The sequence below is a fragment of a genome, assembly GCF_019968985.1.
Source record: "MAG: Porospora cf. gigantea B chromosome Unknown PgB_NODE_57_length_51614_cov_128.903, whole genome shotgun sequence".
In the NCBI taxonomy this organism is placed as follows: domain Eukaryota; phylum Apicomplexa; class Conoidasida; order Eugregarinorida; family Porosporidae; genus Porospora; species Porospora cf. gigantea B.
Window position 1 is genome coordinate 17037 of NW_027179124.1, and position 18947 is coordinate 35983.

Consider the following 18947-nt stretch of genomic DNA (forward strand, 5'->3'; position numbering starts at 1 on the left):
CGACCGGCCAATCCGCAACGGCCAGTCGATGCTCGCAAGCCAAAGTTTTACTGTGGAGATGCTCTGGCCGAGGACTCCACGATGACGGCGCCAACGGACCTCCCAGGACCAACCACAAGACTTTCCTCTACACCGTACTGCCTCTTATAGCACTCGCTGCGGTCGCTGCGTTGGATTCGAATCTGACAATCGCTTTCGCATCTGTTCGTCTTCAACAAGTCTAAGAATTTCACTTCTGGCTGTTGAGGCCGTTTTACTTGAACATCTCGCGTCCTAAGGAGGAACACATGATTCGAAAGTCGTAAATTTTATCTCATATTCGAATGCGCCTTTCTAAAACTTCTATCTCCTCCTGCCAGGCGCTGCTTCCCCTTGTCGCTTCCTCAGCTTCCCGCCAATCCGCAACGACCCGCCAATCCACAACGGCCAACCGATCTGGTCCCCGCCTCACGAACGCCCAGAAGGTTTTGGGAGGGCTTGGGGTGCTCGCAAACCAAAGTTTGATCGCAAGTGGAAGAGCTTTGGCCGAGGGCTCCACGATGACGGCGCCCAGCGGTAACACGACGGACGATGCCACAACATCTGGCGCGTGGGATGGTGGCTGGGCCAACGGACGGCTCCGACCGACCGCTGTCGCACCTCGCGGGACCAACAGCGACGACGAGGACGACTTAATGAAGACTATCCTCTACATCGCACTGCCTCTTCTAGCATTCGTTGTGGCCATGGTATTCACGATTGCCATCTGCGCCAAGAAGGGCAAGTGCGCGCGGCAAGTTGAGGGGGAGACGACTGTCGCTACCTCCACAAGGAGTACCAGCACAAGAACGTCCGCTACGAACGTCGTCAACCCAACTGGGGCCAGTGATACCTCCGTGCCTGCCGGCCATGCGGACGCAAGGTCTTCACTATAAATGGGTGTCAGTTTATGTATAACTGAATAATTCGTGAGATAAATGTTACCCGTGCTGGTTGTGGCTGCGCTGGCCACCTTCAACTTGCAGCATATGTACCGTTTTACTTGAACCCCCCCCCGTTCAGAAGAGGAACATATGATTCGAATTTTATCTCATATTCGAATGCGCCTTTCTGAAACTTCTATCTCCTCCTGCCAGGCGCTGCTTCCCCTTGTCGCTTCCTCAGCTTCCCGCCAATCCGCAACGACCCGCCAATCCGCCAACCGATCTGGTCCCCGCCTCACGAACGCCCAGAAGGTTTTGGGAGGGCTTGGGGTGCTCGCAAACCAAAGTTTAATCGCAAGTGGAAGAGCTTTGGCCGAGGGCTCCACGATGACGGCGCCCAGCGGTAACACGACGGACGATGCCACAACATCTGGCGCGTGGGATGGTGGCTGGGCCAACGGACGGCTCCGACCGACCGCTGTCGCACCTCGCGGGACCAACAGCGACGACGAGGACGACTTAATGAAGACTATCCTCTCCATCGCACTGCCTCTTCTAGCATTCGTTGTGGCCATGGTATTCACGATTGCCATCTGCGCCAAGAAGGGCAAGTGCGCGCGGCAAGTTGATGGGGAGACGGCTGTCGCTACCTCCACAAGGAGTACCAGCGTAAGAACGTCCGCTACGAACGTCGTCAACCCAACTGGGGTCAGTGATAACTCCGCGCCGTCCGGCCAGGTGGCCCAGACCGCAAGAAGGTCTTCTGCATCCCACTGATTATAAATGGCTTGTCAGTTTGTACATAACCGAATGATTCGTGACAGAAATGTTTCCCGTGCTGGTTGTGGCTGCGCTGGCAGCCAGCTTCGTGAGATTCGACACCTTCAACTGGCCCAGCGCAGCAACTGTGCCCTCTTTGACCGTCGAAGACACGGAGCCGACTGAAGCACTCACCTTGCCCCCACCACAATACTCTATGGACTTCTATCTCACCCAGCATCCAGGTTTCAACCTCGTATGTACACCCAGCCTCTGCTGACAACAGACCCGTCGCCAACGCGTGGTGACGCTGTGCGACGAAGGCGCGGTGGAAGGCCCGAAGCTCAGCGGAAGCCCACGCCTGCGTGAGGGCCTCTGGTGTTGCACTGTCGCGGAAGCTGCTGGTTTGAGAGTGGGCGACGAGGAAGTGCAGGTGAACGCCTCCGTGTCGAAACGAAACCGACGCTTAGTCGACCAGTTCATTAGGAAGGATTGGTGGGAAACTGGGCGCCCGCGCACGCAGTCCTGACGGAGACAGCGTCTTCCTGCATCTTTTTGAGCATTACGTAAGTACGACACCTCGCTACGCATAGAACTACTCATGGCTTTTCACGGCGATTTCCCACTGTCAACCGCAGCTGGATGCGTTCCTCTTTGTTGAGGGGGTCCGGCGGGGGATGAAGGAGGAGAGACTTCTATGGATGTGGCGTCTGTTGCAGGCGCAGTACCTCGGGACTGGCGATGTTGGTTGGTGTTACAGTCCCGGTGGGGCTGACGTTTTCCGCCGCATACTGGACGCGGAGCAGTATCAGTTGGCTGCGGAGATAGCAGTCACACTACGTGACGCCTCCTCCATGGACGTCGACAACTGTCTTGGCAGCGCCGAAGTCCGGATGCTGTTGAGAGGCAGGTACCATGAAGCCCTCGAGAAGGACCTTCCGGAGATCACAACGGCGCAGTTGAGATCTGTGATGAGCGTTGTGTTCAATAAGACATGGAACAGTTTCAAGGTGAGAATGTGTTGGCAGGTATACCTAGGCACAACGCCAGAGCCAACGCCAACACCTTTCCTGGTCACACAGGCGCCGATCTAGCAAGCCGAAGCAGCCGCAGTGGCCCACGATAGAGTTGAACTGGAAGCCGTCGCCAAAGTGGCACTACTGGGCTTTGCATATTGTTGGAGACGGGGTCGTGGGTCGAGGAGTGGAGATCACACCAGAGGAGTACGCTAGGGCCACTGCACGAAAGATGATGGAGAGTGCCCTCAACATTCTACGCCCACGCGCCCCCCCGGAAGCCGCGCCAGAAACGGCGTTTCGAGCGGCTGCCGGTCCACTATTCGACCACCCGGTATGGGTGGAGCGACAGCACTCTACACGTATGGCACTCGTAGGGTCGATGGTGCAGTCGCAGCCCTTCATTGAGAAGACGCCGCTGGACACCAAGTCCTGGAATCGGTGGGAGGACTTCCGAAACTTCGGTTCCTATGGAATGGCGCCCTTGGCCTTCTATCGTAGGAAAGGAACTCTCTGAGAGACAGCGAATGCGAACGTTACGGTAGCAAGCCAACTGCTTGGCGTCCAAAAGATTTGGCCCTTCCAGACCACTCCAATGCTGGAGTACGCCTCCCTGCTAGCTGACCTCGGAGCCGGCATCTTGCACGGCAGCCCATTGTTGCACCTCCTGGAGAGTGGACAGGTGGAGGACTCCGTCTCGATGTTCTCCTTCATGTCTGCGATGCTGGAGCACAACATTTGCGGTGGGGAGGTCGAACGGCAACTGCAACACGGCGTGCTGGCTGCCGGAATCTCCGACTCCACGTCAGCCCATCCGCTACTGAGGAGGGCGCTGTTGGGTCCAAATTATCTGGTGTCCTCGTCCGTTAGCTTCGTACGTGCTCGGTGAGAGAGAACTCGTCTCTATAGCAGAGCCTTCAGTGGAAGCATAGCAGCGGCGGTCCAGTCCATCATGTCCGCCCTCACATTTGATTGGCGAGTCGCGTCCGGAGAGATGCCGCTGGCGGCAGTGGTGCGGGGACTCGTGGAGCACCCCTACACCCTGGAGAAACTGGATAACGTGTTCGCCTGGCCTATGGTTTCAATATACCACGCTGATGACGTTTCTGAAAGTCTGGAACATTTGGCAAAGAGTCGCGAATTCCACAGGAAGGACGAAATCCTGCTGCGACTCTTGACATCGGATTCCTACACCCCAGACGACTCTACTCTGGGCGTCGTGACGGCAGTAGCGACCCTTGTGATCGCGCACGTGGCAGTCCACTACCTGATCTCCCACCAAGCCCGCTGGGGACGGCTGGAGCTCTCCGACGTTCAGCGATCTATCCGTGAAGCCGACCTGGGGTTTAGGTTGGAGCCTAGTCCGAAAGTGGTCTTCATCATTCTGAGGATACTGCTCTTGTCGTTCTGTATGCGGAGACGGCGGATGGTGATCACCGTCTTGTTGCTCTGGACGGCACTAAGCATATTTTCCGTGGGCGCCTGTGGGGCTGTCAACGCAGTATGCCAGTCGCTGGTCATCTACGAATCACGCGTCAAATTTCGTGGAAGACTGGAAACAGCGATTCGGTTTGGATCATCCCGAGCTAGAAAAGACATGGAAGGAGTCCTGCTGTGTGAGTCCCGACGTCCAGGGAATTCTATGGCTGACCTTCTTCAGAGGGCTCTACAAAAGCGTGTTCTACCCCCCCAAGCCTCTTCAGGAATCGAAATCAATAGCCTTCCATACCTACGTAAAGGTTTGTCGGACCGGATTTGCAGCGAACTGCCCAGCCATTCAATTCGCCCGAGTGTTGAAGCTGATATGCGCCTCTGTCCTGATCGTGATCTCGCTTGCAGGGTCCCTGTTTCCCCAGGGCTGGACGATTCTCTTCCATGACTCTCACACCTTCGGCCTCTTAAGAAATCACCCCATACTGCTCTCGGTGTGCTTGTACAGCTTCTTCTCCCTGTTCTTCGACTTCCTAATTGAGCTGTTCGAACCATTCGCAGCGGCATGGGCTCTCACAGTTAAGCGGCAGCGGCAAGTGGGGCGCTTGGTGACTGCTATACCTGTCACCAAGCGGACCGTCGACAACAGCGTCGCCAAGCATTGGGGCCTCACCTATCACCACTTGAACTGGAAGGCCCGCCCTCATCGCCTATACGCTGAGGGAGACGAAGGTTACCTGTTCGACGACCTGGCTGTGGAACCCACAGATGGACTGCACGACGTCACGGCCGTTAGCGACATAGAGGGTTGGGTGGCAACTGCCTACTTCTTCGCTATGATCCACGCCTGTGAGGCCAAGCGAATCGCTTGGACCCTGCACTCCTACTTCCTCATTGGTGTCTGTGGCCTTGCTGGGGTTATCGTCACGGACTGGTTCGCCTTCGAGAGTCTGAGTGCAGACCACGTTTTTCTTTCGGTAGCCGTAATGGCATTCTTTCTTCACTGTTTACTTACAGTGGGTGTGTTGGAGTTCCGCCGCCAAGAGGACCTCGAGGTCCAGTGGCTGCACCATTGGCGTGCGACTCTGCCGCTAGGGGCGGGAATGGGCAAGTTTCTAGATGGAGCTACAGCCACAATAAAGTCTACTGACATCGACTTCTACCCAGCAGTGGACTCCTTCCGCTCCTGGATTCTGTTGGCGTCGATTTTCGGGTGCTCTATCACTTTGCTGATGCACTCCTGGAGGGATGCGGTTAGAATCGCCCTATTGCGGCTTCCTACCCCCCTCAAGGCGCCTTGGTGATGTTTGTGTGACAATTGGGTAGTTAATGTTGGTGTACATTACGATAGCTGTCGCGTTTGCACTTGTACCCAAGACCACCTGCGACACAGACGTGCTGGTGAAGGTACCAGAAGACGCTCTGGCGCCCAGAAGCAACGCAGACCTTGACTGCTCTCTGGGACGTCGTGCGGAGGGAGCGCCACCAGTCAACGAGTTTGGTGACGCAGTAACGGACATGGTGTGTCGTAACTGGTGTCAGACCGCTCGTTCCGCGTACTGCTACGCCTCCGACAAGCCAGACCGGGTGTGGGGATGGGAATAACCGAATGCAGCTGAGCGCGAGCGCGTATCATATCATGTGTCCTACGGATAACTCGCATCGAACCTGCATTGAACCCCCGTGTCACCGGGCCCAAAAGGGGAACGGGTGCTTCGACCTGATTCAAGCTTGGTACGCCAGGTTCTGTGAGTATCCAGTGTGTCGGTATTTTGAAGAGTTTGAAGGCTCCACAGATGAGGTTGACTGCTTCGTCAGAAAGCATGACGTTCCCACCGGAAAACCAGACTCCGAGACCACCGCCGCCAGTAGTTCCACGACGGAGAGTTCTGTGCACATCACACCGGCCTACAAGATTGGCGAAAACACCGTCGTTGCTGGAGGGTTTGCAGGCGCCATTATGGGCAGCGCGCTGATGCTCTGCGTCAACTGCCAGCCACAGCACCTGCTCGCTGCCGCTGAAATGGGTGAGTATGGCGGCCGTTTCGCATGTAGTCGAGGAGGTTGAGGATATGCTCGACGACCATGTATCCAGCGACCGCCAACGGGCTCAGCAGGTCCTGGACTTGATTCAGAGGTCTGCGGAGTTGGAAGCGTGACCCAGAATAGCGTTTCAAGTCTCTTCGGACTGGGAATGCGTGTTTCAACGTGTGTGGTTTTTCGCGTTCAGAAGGCCGCTATCCACAACCGCAGAAAACCCTGACGGCAGCTTTGGAGCTGGACTGGTCGTGGCTGGGTCCCCGCCGCCAACTTTCCGGCAGAAATCGTAGAACACCTGCAGCGGGGGCCGCATCCCGCAGAATATTCCGGTGCCCACCTCACGGCCATTGACTAGGCAGGTTTTGGAGGGCAACTGCAGAGTTCCGATCAGGTCGGGAAGGAAGTAGCCCGTATCCAGGTTGGGTACAAGACTCAACGCGTTTAACCTACTTTTCGTCTTCCGACGTGAAGCCCGTGCTTGGTGTTTTCCGCTCTCGAACGTACGCCAATCCGCAAGACTGAACGCGGACGGAGTTCCTTGGTGACGGAGAAGCTCAGCGAGCTCCGGAACGCTCCACACGCCATTTCGCAGCCGCGAGCGATCCGGGTCTCTCATGATTGACAGCACCGGCAGAAGTGCCGTCAGCACGACCAGCAGCTTAGCAGTTTGATGTCGCCGTGTTGGAGGCACCACTTGCGTAGGTTTGCCAAGCGCCTCGTACAAGCGTACAAGCGGCTTGGCACCTGGCCCCTCGGACAGAATGGACAGCTGAGTGTTGGCGACAAACATCAGCACCATTTCCACTACGGTGTCGTGCCAATCAGGTTCTGAGGTGGTCAACTCTGCAAGCTTATCCAGCAAAGGGTGCACCAGGGCATCTTGTAAGTCGTGGGGCCTCTGGTAGAATGCCTTGGTCAGGTGGTCCAGGCTGAGTAGGTGCTTCATTCTGCATAAACATTCCTTGTGCGCCCCACACGTAGTAGAAGTCCACACACTGGCGACTGGTCTTTCCGGGTACCGCCTGGCTGATACGACGGAAGTTTTTGGGACAGGACACGTAGCGCTCGACAAAAATAGCGATCTGCGAGAACGACCACATCTGCCGAGTAAGCGTCAGGGTGTGGGTCAAATGGGGATCAGGGTCTGGCCGCATCAGCGAGCTCACTGAGATCTCGCGTTGGTCGAACACGTAGAAAGCGTCAACTGACCGTCCAAGGTTGGCCAGGCTGCCGTACCATCCTGGAGGCGCTCCGGGAACGTTAGTGAAGAGAGCGTTCATGTAGGAGAGTTGCCCAGATTTGGCTTTCAGGTCCGGAGGTCGTTTCCTATTGAAAGGCGTGCTGTCTGTCGATTGTCCTGCACTCACGCTCGGTGCTTCCCATAAGGACGAACAATGCCATCCAGACCCAACGGAATCTCTGCGGAGTTCAATCGCTGGACCTGGCTGGAGGGAAAATTCGGTAGATCCACTGGGACGTGGCTGGGTTTCCAGGTGGGATCGCGTGTAACATACCCCATTGGACAAGGCACAAGTCGGTCGCGCCAGCCTGCAGAGGCCCGAAAAGGCAAGGATCCCCATTCGAACGCGTCAGTGCGTCTCATGTCCTCCACAGGTGTCACTACGTCGCGTACCCAATGCTTGTGCATCTGCCGGAGCAGGGGTCGCAGGGCAGCATCGCGCTCGTGCCACACACGGATTCGCTGACGAATCACCCGGTTGCAGAATCGGTCAGAGGTCTCCACTGAGATGTCGGGAGGCGTCGGCAAGGGGGCGGGTGAGAGCTCTTCTGACTCTTCGGAATCTGTAAGCTCCCACTCGATAATCGGAAGCGAGACGCCTTTCTGACAAAAGTAGAAGTCGGGGAGTGATTTGCGCGGACACAGACTGGTCACCGGCTCGCCCTGTAGGAAGTCAAGGCTGGTGGGAATCTCATCTGGCAACCTCGGGTCCTGCAGTCCACTGACAAAGCTAGCGGGGAGTAGCTCAGCTACCACAAGAACCCCATCCAGAGTGGCAACTCCTATCTCCTCCATCAAGATGCTGTAATGCCGTAGGATTTCGGTTGTTGCAGACTTAAACAGCGATAGACTGGCACCGTTCTTGCTCGCCTTGATCACGTCGAAGAACGTAACCTGCAGATCTGTCCACGCATCCCACACGGAGCGGACGTCAGGGTCCGCCGTGCTGTTGATGAGACAAAGCAACAGGTAGCAGAGGGCAACGCGGGTGTCTCCCCAAAGTCCGGCATCCAAAGGTACAAACTGCGCCTCGGTTTCAGTTGACTTCCACGGTTCCAAGTTCTGGACTATCGCCAGGCAAAGGTACCACACAAATTGCTTGTACTGTGCTGAGCGTGTCAGTGGTGCCTTTCCTAAAGGCCTAGGTGCCGATAGAAGGCGTCTATACGCGCCAAGTAGCACGATCTCTCGGTTAACAGTCTCCTCCATCTTCAGTAGGACTTGCACGCTTTCTGCTGTGACACCCCCAGAAAAGGAGTCCAAGGACCGCAACGGAGCCCAGATGTATTGGTCCATCAATCGATCGCACGGGGTGGTGGTTTTGGGCCGCTTTGGCATGCTTCTCTGCGGACTTGGCAGGCTCCGTTTTCTCCTCCGTGGAGCCTCGTCGGAGCTAGTCGATGAGTCCTGAGGTGGGAGAAGGGGAGCCTCGGTTATCAGCGGAGGTTCATCCGATGGTATCTCGTGCTTGATATCGGAAAACGACGCAGGACAAGAAGCGTCGAGGCTGTCTGCGGGCCGCAGGGTAGGGCTAGCGGGAGGCAGAGGGAGCGCCGGCTCTCCCTTGACGGCAACCTTTTCAGTGGGAACCTGCGCTCTGTGATGAAGAGGTGAGTTTCGAGATGCGCGGAACGCCGATCTCTGGAATGGTGACCGACTCAGATGCTCTGGCGCGAGCGATGGCTTCACAGGCTGGCGGGACTTGTGCGCAGCGGAAAGCTCTAGTGGTGGTTTCACAGGCTGACGGGACTCGTATGTGGGCACAGCGAAAAGCTCTAGCGGTGGTTTCACAGGCTGACGGGGCTCGTATGTGGGCACAGGGGAAAGCTCTAGCGGTGGTTTCACAGGCTGACGGGGCTCGTGCACAGCGGAAATGTCGTGGGTCCGACTTGGTGCTACTGCCCAGGTTGCACTGGCATGAGCAGTCTTGTACTCATGCAGCATGGTGTTTAGCCTGTGGAGCACGCCAGCGTGATCTTTCAGACTCCAGCGCGGTGTAAGGTCAGTGCGAACAGGCAGCGACCAGATTGGCGGTTGGACCCAGCGGTGTAGATCTGGTGAGTCCCATCTGGAGCGGTTGAGCCTCTCACTTTGGTCGGGAACGTCCCATCCAGAACGAAATCTCTGCGATCCGGTGTGCCTTGATTCCCGGTGCTCACGTCTTGATTCCTCGTTGGAAGGCGGGTTCCAGCGATTGCTCTCCTGTGGCGGTGTCCGATCACGGCCACTCCCACTTATTAGCCGGTCACGCCCACCGTCCGGCCGGTCACGACCACCGTCTGGCCGGTCACGTCTCCTCGGAGAGGGCGAGTGGTTCCAGCGGCTTGCCCAACTTGGAGCGTCTCGATGCGTTCTTTGGCGTTCATCGGGTGACCAGCGTCTGCGCTGGTTCCTAGGGCGCCGCCGATTGGGACCATCGTAACCTCCGTTCCCCTGCATGCGCTATCTAATTTGCGAGATTCGAATCTTGATTGATGGATGAGTGGGAGTCCATAGGAGTGGAAAACAGATTCTCTCTGGTGCGTTTCAGCAAGGAGCTGCTCTCTTCCGGTGTACGTTATCTGTCAGACATCGGAGTCGATGACACGAAGACACGCATAATCGATTATCGTGTGGGGCATCTTCTCAACGCACACAGGCATTTCTCTCTGAGCTGAAGTCTCTGGAATGCGCGCCGGTCGTCGCGTTGCTCCGGAAACAGGTTGATGCGATCGTCAGTTGCGGAAATACCGAGGAGGTCGCGCGGACGTTCCAGAAGGCGGTCGACGCGTCCAGCTCTGCGCTCGCAGGCCAGGCAACCTTGAAGCACGTTCCTGCCGAGCTCTTGACTGAGCACACTGAGGCCTTTATCGCGGCAAAGGTGGCACCTCACGTGCTGCGACTGGTGGAGACGACTCCACTCCGATTGGAGGATCAACGGCTACAAAAGAATTTGAATGTCCTTCGGGTCTTCGGATTGACTTTAACTCAGTTGGAGGTGGACGAACTCCTTCTGCCTCACAAGCTGCGCGCACCGCTGCTGACTATGGTTGGAGAGCTGCTGGCCGCGACGAAATCAAACACTGTGGGAAGAGTCAGCAAGGGACACGCAGGCCCCGCGGTCGGTGCTCGTTTCGCTCCTAAATTGTAGTCGAGTGGTGCTGAGTGTTATAGAGTACGCCCTTAAAGACCACCCTAAAACAGTGGACGACATGATCGCCTGCCTGGTCTGGTGCCTGGTGCATGCGGACTCACCACAGGAAGTGTACAACCTGCACGTCCGCTCAGAGTATGTCCAGCTACTACGACATCCATCACTGCTCCAAGGAGAGCACCGCTACCACCTCACACTTATCGTATCTGCGGCTTCATTTGTGGCAGCATTTGATTTCAAGGACGACGAACGCAAGAACATCCCCCTGCGATTGACAGAAGAAGAAGCAGTGCGCCTAGTTGGAGTTGCCAAATCAAGCCATCACTTCCACGTGGCATAGAGGTACAAAGACGTAAATCCGCCCTTCTCCGTCGCCGAGAAGCCCATGGTGAGTTGTTCATCTGCCTCGTCATCAGCCGATTGGCTGGGATAGTAAAGCACGCCGAGACCAGGAATTGGGCGCACCTTGAACCCCAGGTGGTAAAAATCAATTGCGTCCTCGTCCATCTCAGTCAGCATGATGCGCATGGCAGCCTTACGGCCAGGCATATCTCTAACCTGTGGGATCTCCACACCCGCTGGCTGACAGGTCATTACCACCTTGGCAATGTCATTCACATTTACCAGCATCACGTGGGCTATGCGCCGAAGGAGCTTCTCCAATAAAGGGCCGCGGCAGGGCAACTGCACACACGGAATATCGCCATCGGCGGGGCTAGTAAACCCCGCATCTTCGAATGGCACCGGACGGCAGGCGCCGGAGAAGGCTGCGACCAGGGAGGAGCACTCCTCTTGGGTGAGCAAATTGTCAATCATGCGGACCTCGGGTCTTTTGTACACGCGGGTCACGTGCAGCGTCCTGAACCGGTCCTCCTCCTTGATTCGAATGCGCCTCACGACCTCCTGTACCAGTTGATCAAAATTGGGATCGAGTGTCTCCTTACACTGGTTGGGGGTAGTGTTAGGATTGATTTGCAAGTGCTGCTCCAGGGCATTCACCAGCATGTCGGCCCCACCGGGCAAATCGAACTGCGGGTTCATCTCGAGGAGCTTGCGCTTCACCTGGTCCCTGTCTACGAACTGCAAGGGTTCCGCCTTCGCCCTGTCCAAGTGGACGTTGTTCGCCAAGTCCAGATTGCGTTGGTTTGTGGAGTTGACGATGCTCATCACTTCGGCAGGATCGGCATCTGCAAGAGCCGCCTTGTCCAATGTTACGGGCTGTAACGACTGTCTCACTCTGGCCATGTCCAAGCTGTGCTTTGGAGTCGACTGACCGTCCGTCTCACCATCAGCGTGGGGGACCTCCGGCTGCATGCGGGCGGGCAGCTTGACGTTCTGTTGATACTGGGGTAACCGTGGATCAAATCCTCCCCCCACACTTCTCACAGAGGCGGCTCGAGGTCGTTCAGGGCGCATCTGCCTGTACATAGACTTTGCCATTCTAGGGGGGTAGGATGGCTCGGTCCTTGTCGGGTGGTAGTTGGACCGGGAGTGGCAGTAAGGGTCGCTGGGCATGTAACCGTAGTCTCCCGCATACTCATCCTCCTCCTCGTCGTCGTCATCATCCTCCCAGACGACGGGAGGTTCCCAACGAGGCCGGTGGCGTCGTCGTGGACTGCGCAACCCCGACCTCATCACGAGATCCTCCAGCTGCTGGAGTCGATGAAGAATTGCGTCAACGTCGATCTCGCCATTCGGAGTCATGTACTCCTGGAAACGGCGAGGAGGGCGCCTCCGGTTGACGGGGGTAGAGAGGCTTCGGTTGATGTCGCGACGCCGCTGTGGCTCGTGGAAGACATCCGAGTGGCCCAGGGTGGAAACCGCTGGTCTGCCGATGGGCGAGTTCGTCGACGATGCAGGCATAGGAGGCTGGAATGTTGCGGCGTTGGGCCGACGATACCTTGACTCAGTCTGAACGGCAGTCCGAGTCGAGGGCCGAACTGAGGTCTCCGAGCTTCGGTACATGGGCTGCGGGACGAAAACCGCCTCGTGGATGGGATCCACTGAATGAGGAGTACGCGACACTGCTCGGGGGAGCGGATCGTGCCCTGCGTACGTGACATGAAGGGGGGAGGATTGTTGGAGGGGGGGGTACTGTGATGGCCAATGTTGCCTGTAACTAGGAGGGCTGTATTGCGAGGACATCCCCGTGACAGGCCCGTAGTGGTCGACCATACGAGGCGGCGCCTCCACCACACGTCTGCGGCGGCCGTCGCGAGCCATGCTGAGTCAGACTCCATTCCTATTATCACCTTTCTTGGTAAGAAGAGCGAGGTCGAGGCGAGTAGTCCGGTTGCACATGACGATAGCCGCTTTGGTGGCTCGCTATTGGAGCACGTGACGGCTGATGCATCGTTATTCGAAATTATTATGGGACTTGTATACTCATCAATACATCTACTTGGTTTTGACACTCTTGGCGCTCTTCACAGAGTTGCTCTTTGCGCTCCTCGCTGAGGCCCCCGAGCTCTTGACAGAGGCCCCCGAGCTCTTGACAGAGGCCCCCGAGCTCTTGACAGAGGCTGAGCTTCTGACATGCTTCTTGGTCTTTCGTCCGCCCTTCTTTTTAGTGGCAGGCCGGGGCTTCTTCTTCGTGGGCACGAGCTTTGACTCCTTGATCCGACTCAAATTCAACGTCTTGGCCGCCACGGTACCCACATATTTGTCGTACGCCTTACGAGCTATAGCCTCGTATTCTTCCAGTTGTTTCTCGATCTCCTCAGGCATCTTCATCACTTCATACCCGTCTGTTCGCTTTTCCGCCTTGACAAACGGTTTCAGACATCGCTCGTGCAATGCGTCAGCCTCAGAAATGAACTCCAGACAGAGTGTGGGCTTACGTGAAATGTCCTCAAGCCACGTGATGAAGTCGTGCACACTGACGTCTTCCAGCTCCTGTGCCACGTTCAGCTCCTGCTGGTCTGTACCTGCCACGATCGCCTCGAACGTTCTTTGAATCCGGTCCATGGGATGTGAGACTTCGCGCATGACCGAGTTCTTCATGAAGTTGAAATCTTGTTCAAGGATCTCACGATCCTTCTTGTCGCTAACTTCATTGATGAATTCTTTGATCGAGGTTTGGCCTTTGAACTGGTGCGTCCCCAGTGTGAGCCACCGCAAGTGAATTTGGAAGGTACCGATCTCCCTGAACACCGAGAGGTCCAGATGGAAGTACTCGCTCATTACCGGATCATTGAGCGTCGTCAACGCCTGCTGGAAACTGGCGATCAGCTTTCGTTTGAAGAGCTGAACAAAGAATATCTCGGCGGGGCTGGATGGGTCAAAAGGGAAGGCTATACAAGAGCTGCTGGCATCCAGGCCGCGAATGGGCTTCCCGACCAGACACAAGCGCTTTCCAGGCCCACATACATCTGCCAGTTGCCTGATGACCACTGGAGCTCCCTCTGGTACAGCAGCGTCATCGGGGTCCACAAGCTTTAGCAAACTTTTCGCGTTGTCCTTAGTAGGAGCAACGATCAGGCCCCGCTCGAGCCGAATCTCCTGCTTCTTCATCGCCTTCTGAACAGTCTCGGCATCAAGGCCCATGGTCTCCTGCATCTGCTTGTAGACAGAAACTTGGTTTGGCATAACGATGCTGCGTAGGCACCGCTGCTGGTGGTATATCTCTTTGAGCGCGACTCTAGTGTCTGTACGAGTCTTCGCGTTCAGGTGTTTGTACAGATACTCCTGTAGGTACATGATGAATCCCTTGCCAACCTTGGGTGGCTTGCTGGCGCGCGCTGCAACAGTCTTCATGAATTCCTTCACTTCCTTCTCGGTACCACTGAAGTTGATATGGATAGTGCCGTCGCGTCCAATCAGGGGAGCAGCGGACGTAATTAGGCCCAGAGGTCGCGCATGCGCCTCGACATCCTCAGATTTTTCCGCTGCAAGCGCCTTCTCGGTTTGGAATAGAGTCTGAGCGAAGAGATCCAACATGAAGGAGTCCTTGCTGGACGTCTCCAGGCGGCGGCGCAAGCCAGGGATCTCGAAAATGAGGCCCACTCCAAAGGTCCCGTTCATGTTGCCCTGCGGACTTTCCATCCAGTACACAGATTTCGTTCCGCTGATTTTCTGCGCCGGAGAAGCTGCAGCTTTTTTCACAACTCTCGCTGTGTTAGTTCCCAGCGCTTTGCCAGCCCTCATGGACTTGACTCGGTTTGTCATGGGCCCCATCATTTGACCTTTCGCTTTCGCGTCGAATAACTTGTCAGCCGCAGCGTGATCAACTTTGCGTTGACTTGGTCCTGCTGTCGGAGGAGCGACAAGCGAAGCTCTCTTGGTTGATGTCGGCTGGGTCTTGACCACTGACGCCCTTTTGGCATCACTCTTGGTGCTAATCGAAGCAGCACCTGCTGCTCCTATGAGGGGAACTACAGTCGCCATTGCTCGATCAGCATTGGAAGAGGTTTCATTTAGACCTGTAACGAAGTGAGTAACGCGAAAGAAGGCAGCCCGACTTACGCATGAGGGGCATAGCTCCCGCAGTTACTCGAAATACCGATAATTTATGATCTTTGGCACCTGGGTGTAAGTAGGCGAATCTTATGCGTCGTGACATAAAAAAAAGTGCCACCGCGCCCCTAGGATGAATTGCACCCTGTGCGTGCAGACATCATAGAGGTAGAGGAGGTGCGAAATTGGTGCCAACTTTCAATGATCATCAAATTGAAAGTTTTAGAAGTTTCGGCCGTATGGCGCGTACAGTAAGACAAATCTACAACTAAAAACAGTACCGCTCTGGACAGGTAAATGAGAGAGCTGCTGCTGCTCATGACAGGAAAGTCGCGACCGCAGCGGCGAAGAAAGCGGAAGCCGCTCGCGTAGCTCTCGACAAGGAATGGGAGGACCCTAATAAAATCATAGACAACAAACTTTCAAGGCGGGCCCAGCTAGAGGAGGCGAAACAGAACGCAATGTTGAGGAAGAGGGAGAACCGGGCCCTGCTGGCCGCTGAAGAGCTAACAGTGACGTCGCACAAGGTCGAGGCACCGAAGAAGGTCACGCGCCGGCAAATCGCCAACTCGCAGCTGTTAGCGGCTGTTGCTGCAAAGCAGAGGTTTGAGAGCTCGAAAGCCAACGTCACAGCCGACCACACTAACGCATGGGGGACTGCAAATCCTAACAAGTGTGCGCATCAGGTGGCCGACGACATCGAGGAGGTAATGGATTTTATTGAAGGTACGCCCAAGTCTGACGCCCACCCCGAGAAACGGCGAATGGCGGCCTACAAAGCCTACGAGGCGGAATGGATCCCCAAAGTCCAGGCTGAGTCGCCCGGTTTAAAACTCAGTCAGATAAAGGAGCGCGTGTCTAAAAAGTGGCAGAAGGCGCCAGAGAACCCAATGAACCAGTGATCACTTCATCTTGTACTCCTGACTCAGCAGCTCGTCATAAAACGTCTGGGCCTTTCGAGCTTCGGCTCTAACGTACTTTCGCAGCTTCTGCTTGGTCTTTAGGATCTCGTTCCGCACATAGTTCCAATTGCTGTGTCGTGACCGATTCACACTAACTGAGTCGGAGTCATCAGAATGTCGGCCTCATGTACGTTCATGGCGTAGGCTGCCGCCGTGAATGACACCAGAAGCCTCATCGGAAATCCGTCACGCAAGCAGGCCCACGCTGACGTCCTCGTTCAGTTGTTGTTGGGCACGCACCTGCTTCGCAGTCTTGAGCTCGTTACCGATGCCTCCGGCAGAGATTACCTTTTGAAGGCTGGTAACACAATCGAGAGTGATCAGTAACAGCGCGCCACCCAGCAGAATCGCGAGCGCGTGCAAACGCAGGGAGACCATCCAAGCGGACGAGGTAAACAACTCGACATTGTCAATCATGACGAACAGCAGCAGACACTGCAGGAAGAAGGACAACAGCTGCGCTCCCAGAAGAACTTCCAAGAACAGACGGGTGGCCAAGAACAGCACGCGAAAGTGGAACACTGCACAGAAGCTAACCATGAGTCCGCAGCACCCGTAGACTCCGCACATCGCAGCCAGGGCTGGGTGTCAACTGCAGACGTCGCTCACCGTTTGTCAGCGTGTTCGTCTGCCAAGCGATGACATTGTACACAGCAGAGAAGCTGAGGTCCTCCAGCTCAGGTAGTCGTAGGCGGTGACCCAGAAAGTGACTGACATGTACCACTGCCTCAGCACATGACATGCGGAAGGAGTTCAAGTAAATCTCTAGCATCAGGACATACCCCATGAACAACGATCCCAAGGCCAGTCCGAGACTCAAGACGCCGGCACGCAGGCTATGTGTGCCACGGTGTAACCTCACCTTAGGAAACCGAACAAGGATGACCGGCGGCCGAAGCAGCAGAAGCACACGGTGCTGAGACACATGGTTTTCGCAGCACATGCACCATCTACCACATACTATTCACCAAAAAATTGTGATGATCTCCATCACACTGGAAGAACAGAACCTCGTGGACCTTGCCGATCGGTTCGAAACGGGCAGGGCCAAGGTGACTGTGACATACTCTCCTGAAGAAACGGAGCGTTGGGTGCGAAGGAATCTTACGGCACTTCCCAAAAATGCAGAATCGTGGATCGTAGGGCTCGATACTGAAAGCGTGGGGCAGTGTTTTGACCGCTCACCCAGGATCCTCGAAAGGCTGACGGCGTAACAGTGACACAGCTGGCTACGTACAACTCCATTTTGGTTTACTGCATCCCTGAACCTTATCGCTCATCGCAGGGGAAGTTCGGAGCAGCACACCCCCTGCTGCGGGACGCGCTTGCCCGAAAGGACATTGTCAAGATAGGGTTCAAAATGCTGGGGGAGGTAAGACTCTTTCGTGATGTCTTCGGTGTCAAGGTTGGTCCGGTTAAGGAGCTGGCTGACCGTTACGGAAGAGGGCTATCGGACACGATAGCAAAGTTCGGCATCACCTACGACAAGAGACAAGCCGAGGTAAATCTGGTGCGGAGATCATTTGTTAATGGCATCGGCAGTCTCTCTCAGCAGCAGATAATATACGCGGCGTTGGACGCCTGGTTGCCGTGTTTGGTGGGGCTTCGGAAGTACACACCGGAAACCTTGCGCCTCATTCGAAGCTGCGCCCAAGAGGCACATGCCGAAGAATGCAAGAGTATGGCAGAGGAGAGCTGTGAGTCTTTTGAAGCCCGCGAGTGGCCGTCAGTCGCAAACGAATGCCCCTAACGAGGAATGCTGGTAGGTGTCTGAAGACAAAGAGACATAATAACTGTGATTGCCAGTCGAGAACGTCACTGCCACTTCACACAGGCTGTCCTTGCGTCGGTCGCGTAGGTGGAACCGCAGGTGGCAGTACAGTCGCCTGCTGGGCTGCCGCTGCCAACATAAGTGTAGCGTCGACTTCCGGAGCCGCGGTGGGAACTGTCGGGACTACTGGCAGTTCCGGAACTGGAGGAGCCTGCCTAACAGGAGGCCTAGGTATTATCCGAGGCCGAATAGGTGCGCTGGTTGTTGTAGGCCTCGCTTGGTTAATGATCCACTTAAGTGCGTCGGGTTTCTCAGGCAACGTAGGGAGCGATCTAGCGTCCCGAATCTTATAAATCTCCCACAAAAATGCAAGGTGAGGGTGTCCACGCTTTCCGAGTTCTACCATTGTAGCGTCGAACTGAACCAGATCACCCGCTTGCAGGTCTGCTATATCTGAATTGTGCGCCTTGTCGAATACTATCGCGATGTCCGGAGAGAACGCCTTCTGCATTTGGTGCGGTTCCATCAGGATATAGAGGATGTTCTTTCCCCAGAAACCTTCGACGACCTTGAGGAGGCGGCCAGTCCACGTGACAGTCCTGTGTGCGAATTGGTCGTTAAACGTCCTCTCCGCCCGGATGGGGTTCCCCAAACTAGCCCGAGCTCCACACTCAGTCAAGAAGTCAGGCCATGTCACGTCCGTCGGGTCCCCTCTCGGAATATTGGGAAGTCCGTACGTCTGGAAGTAAAAACGCAAGGCCACCACCAGGCTGATTCCCACGGCGGCCGAGAGACCCATCCAGATGTAGCGCTGGCTCAGTATGATGGCGCAGTTGCCGACTCGGACGGTGATGATTTCCTTGCTGGCGGAGGCAGGAATGAACGAACAGCGACTCGACCGCCCCAATAGATTTTGACACTTGGGACAGTAGTGACAGGAATCCATCGTCAGCGGTAATACTAGAGGAAGAATGCAGAAGGCAAACCACGAGAATAACACGATGCAGATGATGCCGGCCACCAAAGTTTTCCACGTGTTGACAGACTCTACGAGAGTGAGCACTTGTCGATCGCAATGTCGGCAGGTCGTCTTGCGCGGCGCTGTCTGAAACTCCTCCACTGCGTTAAAACCAAGCCATCAACCTACCGTTGTCAAGCGTTTCACGCTTAACATTGAACATTGAGGAAATTACCCTATTCAGGGTGGCTTGCCCAACCAAAATTCGCGTTGCAGTCTC

At 55.8% G+C, this 18947-nt stretch overlaps 12 protein-coding genes across 28 annotated transcripts; 7 read left to right on the forward strand and 5 right to left on the reverse strand.

Annotated features, from left to right (window-relative positions):
- Positions 1-539: 539 nt before the first annotated feature.
- On the forward strand, positions 540-914 carry KVP17_001154 (uncharacterized protein; the record flags this gene model as incomplete). Its single annotated transcript, XM_068516311.1, has 1 exon — positions 540-914. One exon carries the CDS (start codon positions 540-542, stop codon positions 912-914), a length of 375 nt encoding a protein of 124 aa, XP_068372943.1.
- A 375-nt stretch (positions 915-1289) lies between these two features.
- KVP17_001183 (uncharacterized protein) lies at positions 1290-1679 on the forward strand (the record flags this gene model as incomplete). The annotated part of the gene is made up of 1 exon (XM_068516367.1): positions 1290-1679. One exon carries the CDS (start codon positions 1290-1292, stop codon positions 1677-1679), a length of 390 nt encoding a protein of 129 aa, XP_068372999.1.
- Positions 1680-1728: 49 nt separating this feature from the next.
- KVP17_001153 (uncharacterized protein) lies at positions 1729-5412 on the forward strand (the record flags this gene model as incomplete). 6 transcript variants are annotated; one of them, XM_068516307.1, is made up of 8 exons in its annotated part: positions 1729-1917; positions 1948-2156; positions 2185-2227; positions 2255-2671; positions 2700-3174; positions 3202-3562; positions 3590-4151; positions 4180-5412. In XM_068516307.1, the coding sequence occupies 8 exons, from the start codon at positions 1729-1731 to the stop codon at positions 5410-5412; spliced, it is 3489 nt and encodes a 1162-aa protein (XP_068372939.1). The 6 variants fall into 6 exon arrangements, with proteins under 6 accessions (XP_068372939.1, XP_068372938.1, XP_068372940.1 ...); XM_068516310.1 differs by lacking the exons at positions 1729-1917; positions 1948-2156; positions 2185-2227; ... (1 more) ...; positions 2700-3174; positions 3202-3562 and having other exon boundaries at positions 3630-4151; XM_068516306.1 differs by lacking the exons at positions 1948-2156; positions 2185-2227; positions 2255-2671; ... (2 more) ...; positions 3590-4151; positions 4180-5412 and having other exon boundaries at positions 1729-1941.
- Positions 5413-5437: 25 nt separating this feature from the next.
- On the forward strand, positions 5438-6267 carry KVP17_001161 (uncharacterized protein; the record flags this gene model as incomplete). Of its 3 annotated transcripts, XM_068516325.1 has the most annotated exons (3): positions 5438-5695; positions 5724-6135; positions 6164-6267. In XM_068516325.1, the coding sequence occupies 3 exons, from the start codon at positions 5438-5440 to the stop codon at positions 6265-6267; spliced, it is 774 nt and encodes a 257-aa protein (XP_068372957.1). The 3 variants fall into 3 exon arrangements, with proteins under 3 accessions (XP_068372957.1, XP_068372958.1, XP_068372959.1); XM_068516326.1 differs by lacking the exons at positions 5724-6135; positions 6164-6267 and having other exon boundaries at positions 5438-5713; XM_068516327.1 differs by lacking the exon at positions 5438-5695 and having other exon boundaries at positions 5718-6176.
- A 44-nt stretch (positions 6268-6311) lies between these two features.
- Positions 6312-9332, reverse strand: KVP17_001167 (uncharacterized protein; the record flags this gene model as incomplete). 3 transcript variants are annotated; one of them, XM_068516339.1, is made up of 3 exons in its annotated part: positions 6312-7095; positions 7124-7489; positions 7516-8684. In XM_068516339.1, the coding sequence occupies 3 exons, from the start codon at positions 8682-8684 to the stop codon at positions 6312-6314; spliced, it is 2319 nt and encodes a 772-aa protein (XP_068372971.1). The 3 variants fall into 3 exon arrangements, with proteins under 3 accessions (XP_068372971.1, XP_068372970.1, XP_068372969.1); XM_068516338.1 differs by lacking the exon at positions 7516-8684 and having other exon boundaries at positions 7124-7428; XM_068516337.1 differs by lacking the exons at positions 6312-7095; positions 7124-7489 and having other exon boundaries at positions 7512-9332.
- A 530-nt stretch (positions 9333-9862) lies between these two features.
- KVP17_001163 (uncharacterized protein) lies at positions 9863-10518 on the forward strand (the record flags this gene model as incomplete). Its single annotated transcript, XM_068516331.1, has 2 exons — positions 9863-10000; positions 10027-10518. 2 exons carry the CDS (start codon positions 9863-9865, stop codon positions 10516-10518), a joined length of 630 nt encoding a protein of 209 aa, XP_068372963.1.
- Positions 10519-10842: 324 nt separating this feature from the next.
- Positions 10843-12744, reverse strand: KVP17_001184 (uncharacterized protein; the record flags this gene model as incomplete). Of its 2 annotated transcripts, none has more annotated exons than XM_068516369.1 (1): positions 10843-12744. In XM_068516369.1, one exon carries the CDS (start codon positions 12742-12744, stop codon positions 10843-10845), a length of 1902 nt encoding a protein of 633 aa, XP_068373001.1. The 2 variants fall into 2 exon arrangements, with proteins under 2 accessions (XP_068373001.1, XP_068373000.1); XM_068516368.1 differs by having other exon boundaries at positions 10843-12384.
- A 174-nt stretch (positions 12745-12918) lies between these two features.
- KVP17_001168 (uncharacterized protein) lies at positions 12919-14998 on the reverse strand (the record flags this gene model as incomplete). Of its 2 annotated transcripts, none has more annotated exons than XM_068516341.1 (2): positions 12919-14942; positions 14986-14998. In XM_068516341.1, the coding sequence occupies 2 exons, from the start codon at positions 14996-14998 to the stop codon at positions 12919-12921; spliced, it is 2037 nt and encodes a 678-aa protein (XP_068372973.1). The 2 variants fall into 2 exon arrangements, with proteins under 2 accessions (XP_068372973.1, XP_068372972.1); XM_068516340.1 differs by having other exon boundaries at positions 14986-14989.
- Positions 14999-15215: 217 nt separating this feature from the next.
- On the forward strand, positions 15216-15878 carry KVP17_001164 (uncharacterized protein; the record flags this gene model as incomplete). Of its 2 annotated transcripts, XM_068516333.1 has the most annotated exons (2): positions 15216-15227; positions 15255-15878. In XM_068516333.1, 2 exons carry the CDS (start codon positions 15216-15218, stop codon positions 15876-15878), a joined length of 636 nt encoding a protein of 211 aa, XP_068372965.1. The 2 variants fall into 2 exon arrangements, with proteins under 2 accessions (XP_068372965.1, XP_068372964.1); XM_068516332.1 differs by lacking the exon at positions 15216-15227 and having other exon boundaries at positions 15438-15878.
- Positions 15879-16124: 246 nt separating this feature from the next.
- On the reverse strand, positions 16125-16865 carry KVP17_001170 (uncharacterized protein; the record flags this gene model as incomplete). 2 transcript variants are annotated; one of them, XM_068516344.1, is made up of 3 exons in its annotated part: positions 16125-16519; positions 16548-16774; positions 16801-16865. In XM_068516344.1, 3 exons carry the CDS (start codon positions 16863-16865, stop codon positions 16125-16127), a joined length of 687 nt encoding a protein of 228 aa, XP_068372976.1. The 2 variants fall into 2 exon arrangements, with proteins under 2 accessions (XP_068372976.1, XP_068372977.1); XM_068516345.1 differs by lacking the exons at positions 16548-16774; positions 16801-16865 and having other exon boundaries at positions 16125-16508.
- Positions 16866-16918: 53 nt separating this feature from the next.
- On the forward strand, positions 16919-17688 carry KVP17_001179 (uncharacterized protein; the record flags this gene model as incomplete). 3 transcript variants are annotated; one of them, XM_068516361.1, is made up of 2 exons in its annotated part: positions 16919-17098; positions 17128-17688. In XM_068516361.1, 2 exons carry the CDS (start codon positions 16919-16921, stop codon positions 17686-17688), a joined length of 741 nt encoding a protein of 246 aa, XP_068372993.1. The 3 variants fall into 3 exon arrangements, with proteins under 3 accessions (XP_068372993.1, XP_068372992.1, XP_068372994.1); XM_068516360.1 differs by having other exon boundaries at positions 16919-17152; XM_068516362.1 differs by lacking the exon at positions 16919-17098 and having other exon boundaries at positions 17299-17688.
- A 76-nt stretch (positions 17689-17764) lies between these two features.
- KVP17_001166 (uncharacterized protein) lies at positions 17765-18890 on the reverse strand (the record flags this gene model as incomplete). 2 transcript variants are annotated; one of them, XM_068516335.1, is made up of 2 exons in its annotated part: positions 17765-18828; positions 18857-18890. In XM_068516335.1, the coding sequence occupies 2 exons, from the start codon at positions 18888-18890 to the stop codon at positions 17765-17767; spliced, it is 1098 nt and encodes a 365-aa protein (XP_068372967.1). The 2 variants fall into 2 exon arrangements, with proteins under 2 accessions (XP_068372967.1, XP_068372968.1); XM_068516336.1 differs by lacking the exon at positions 18857-18890 and having other exon boundaries at positions 17765-18655.
- Positions 18891-18947: the final 57 nt, after the last annotated feature.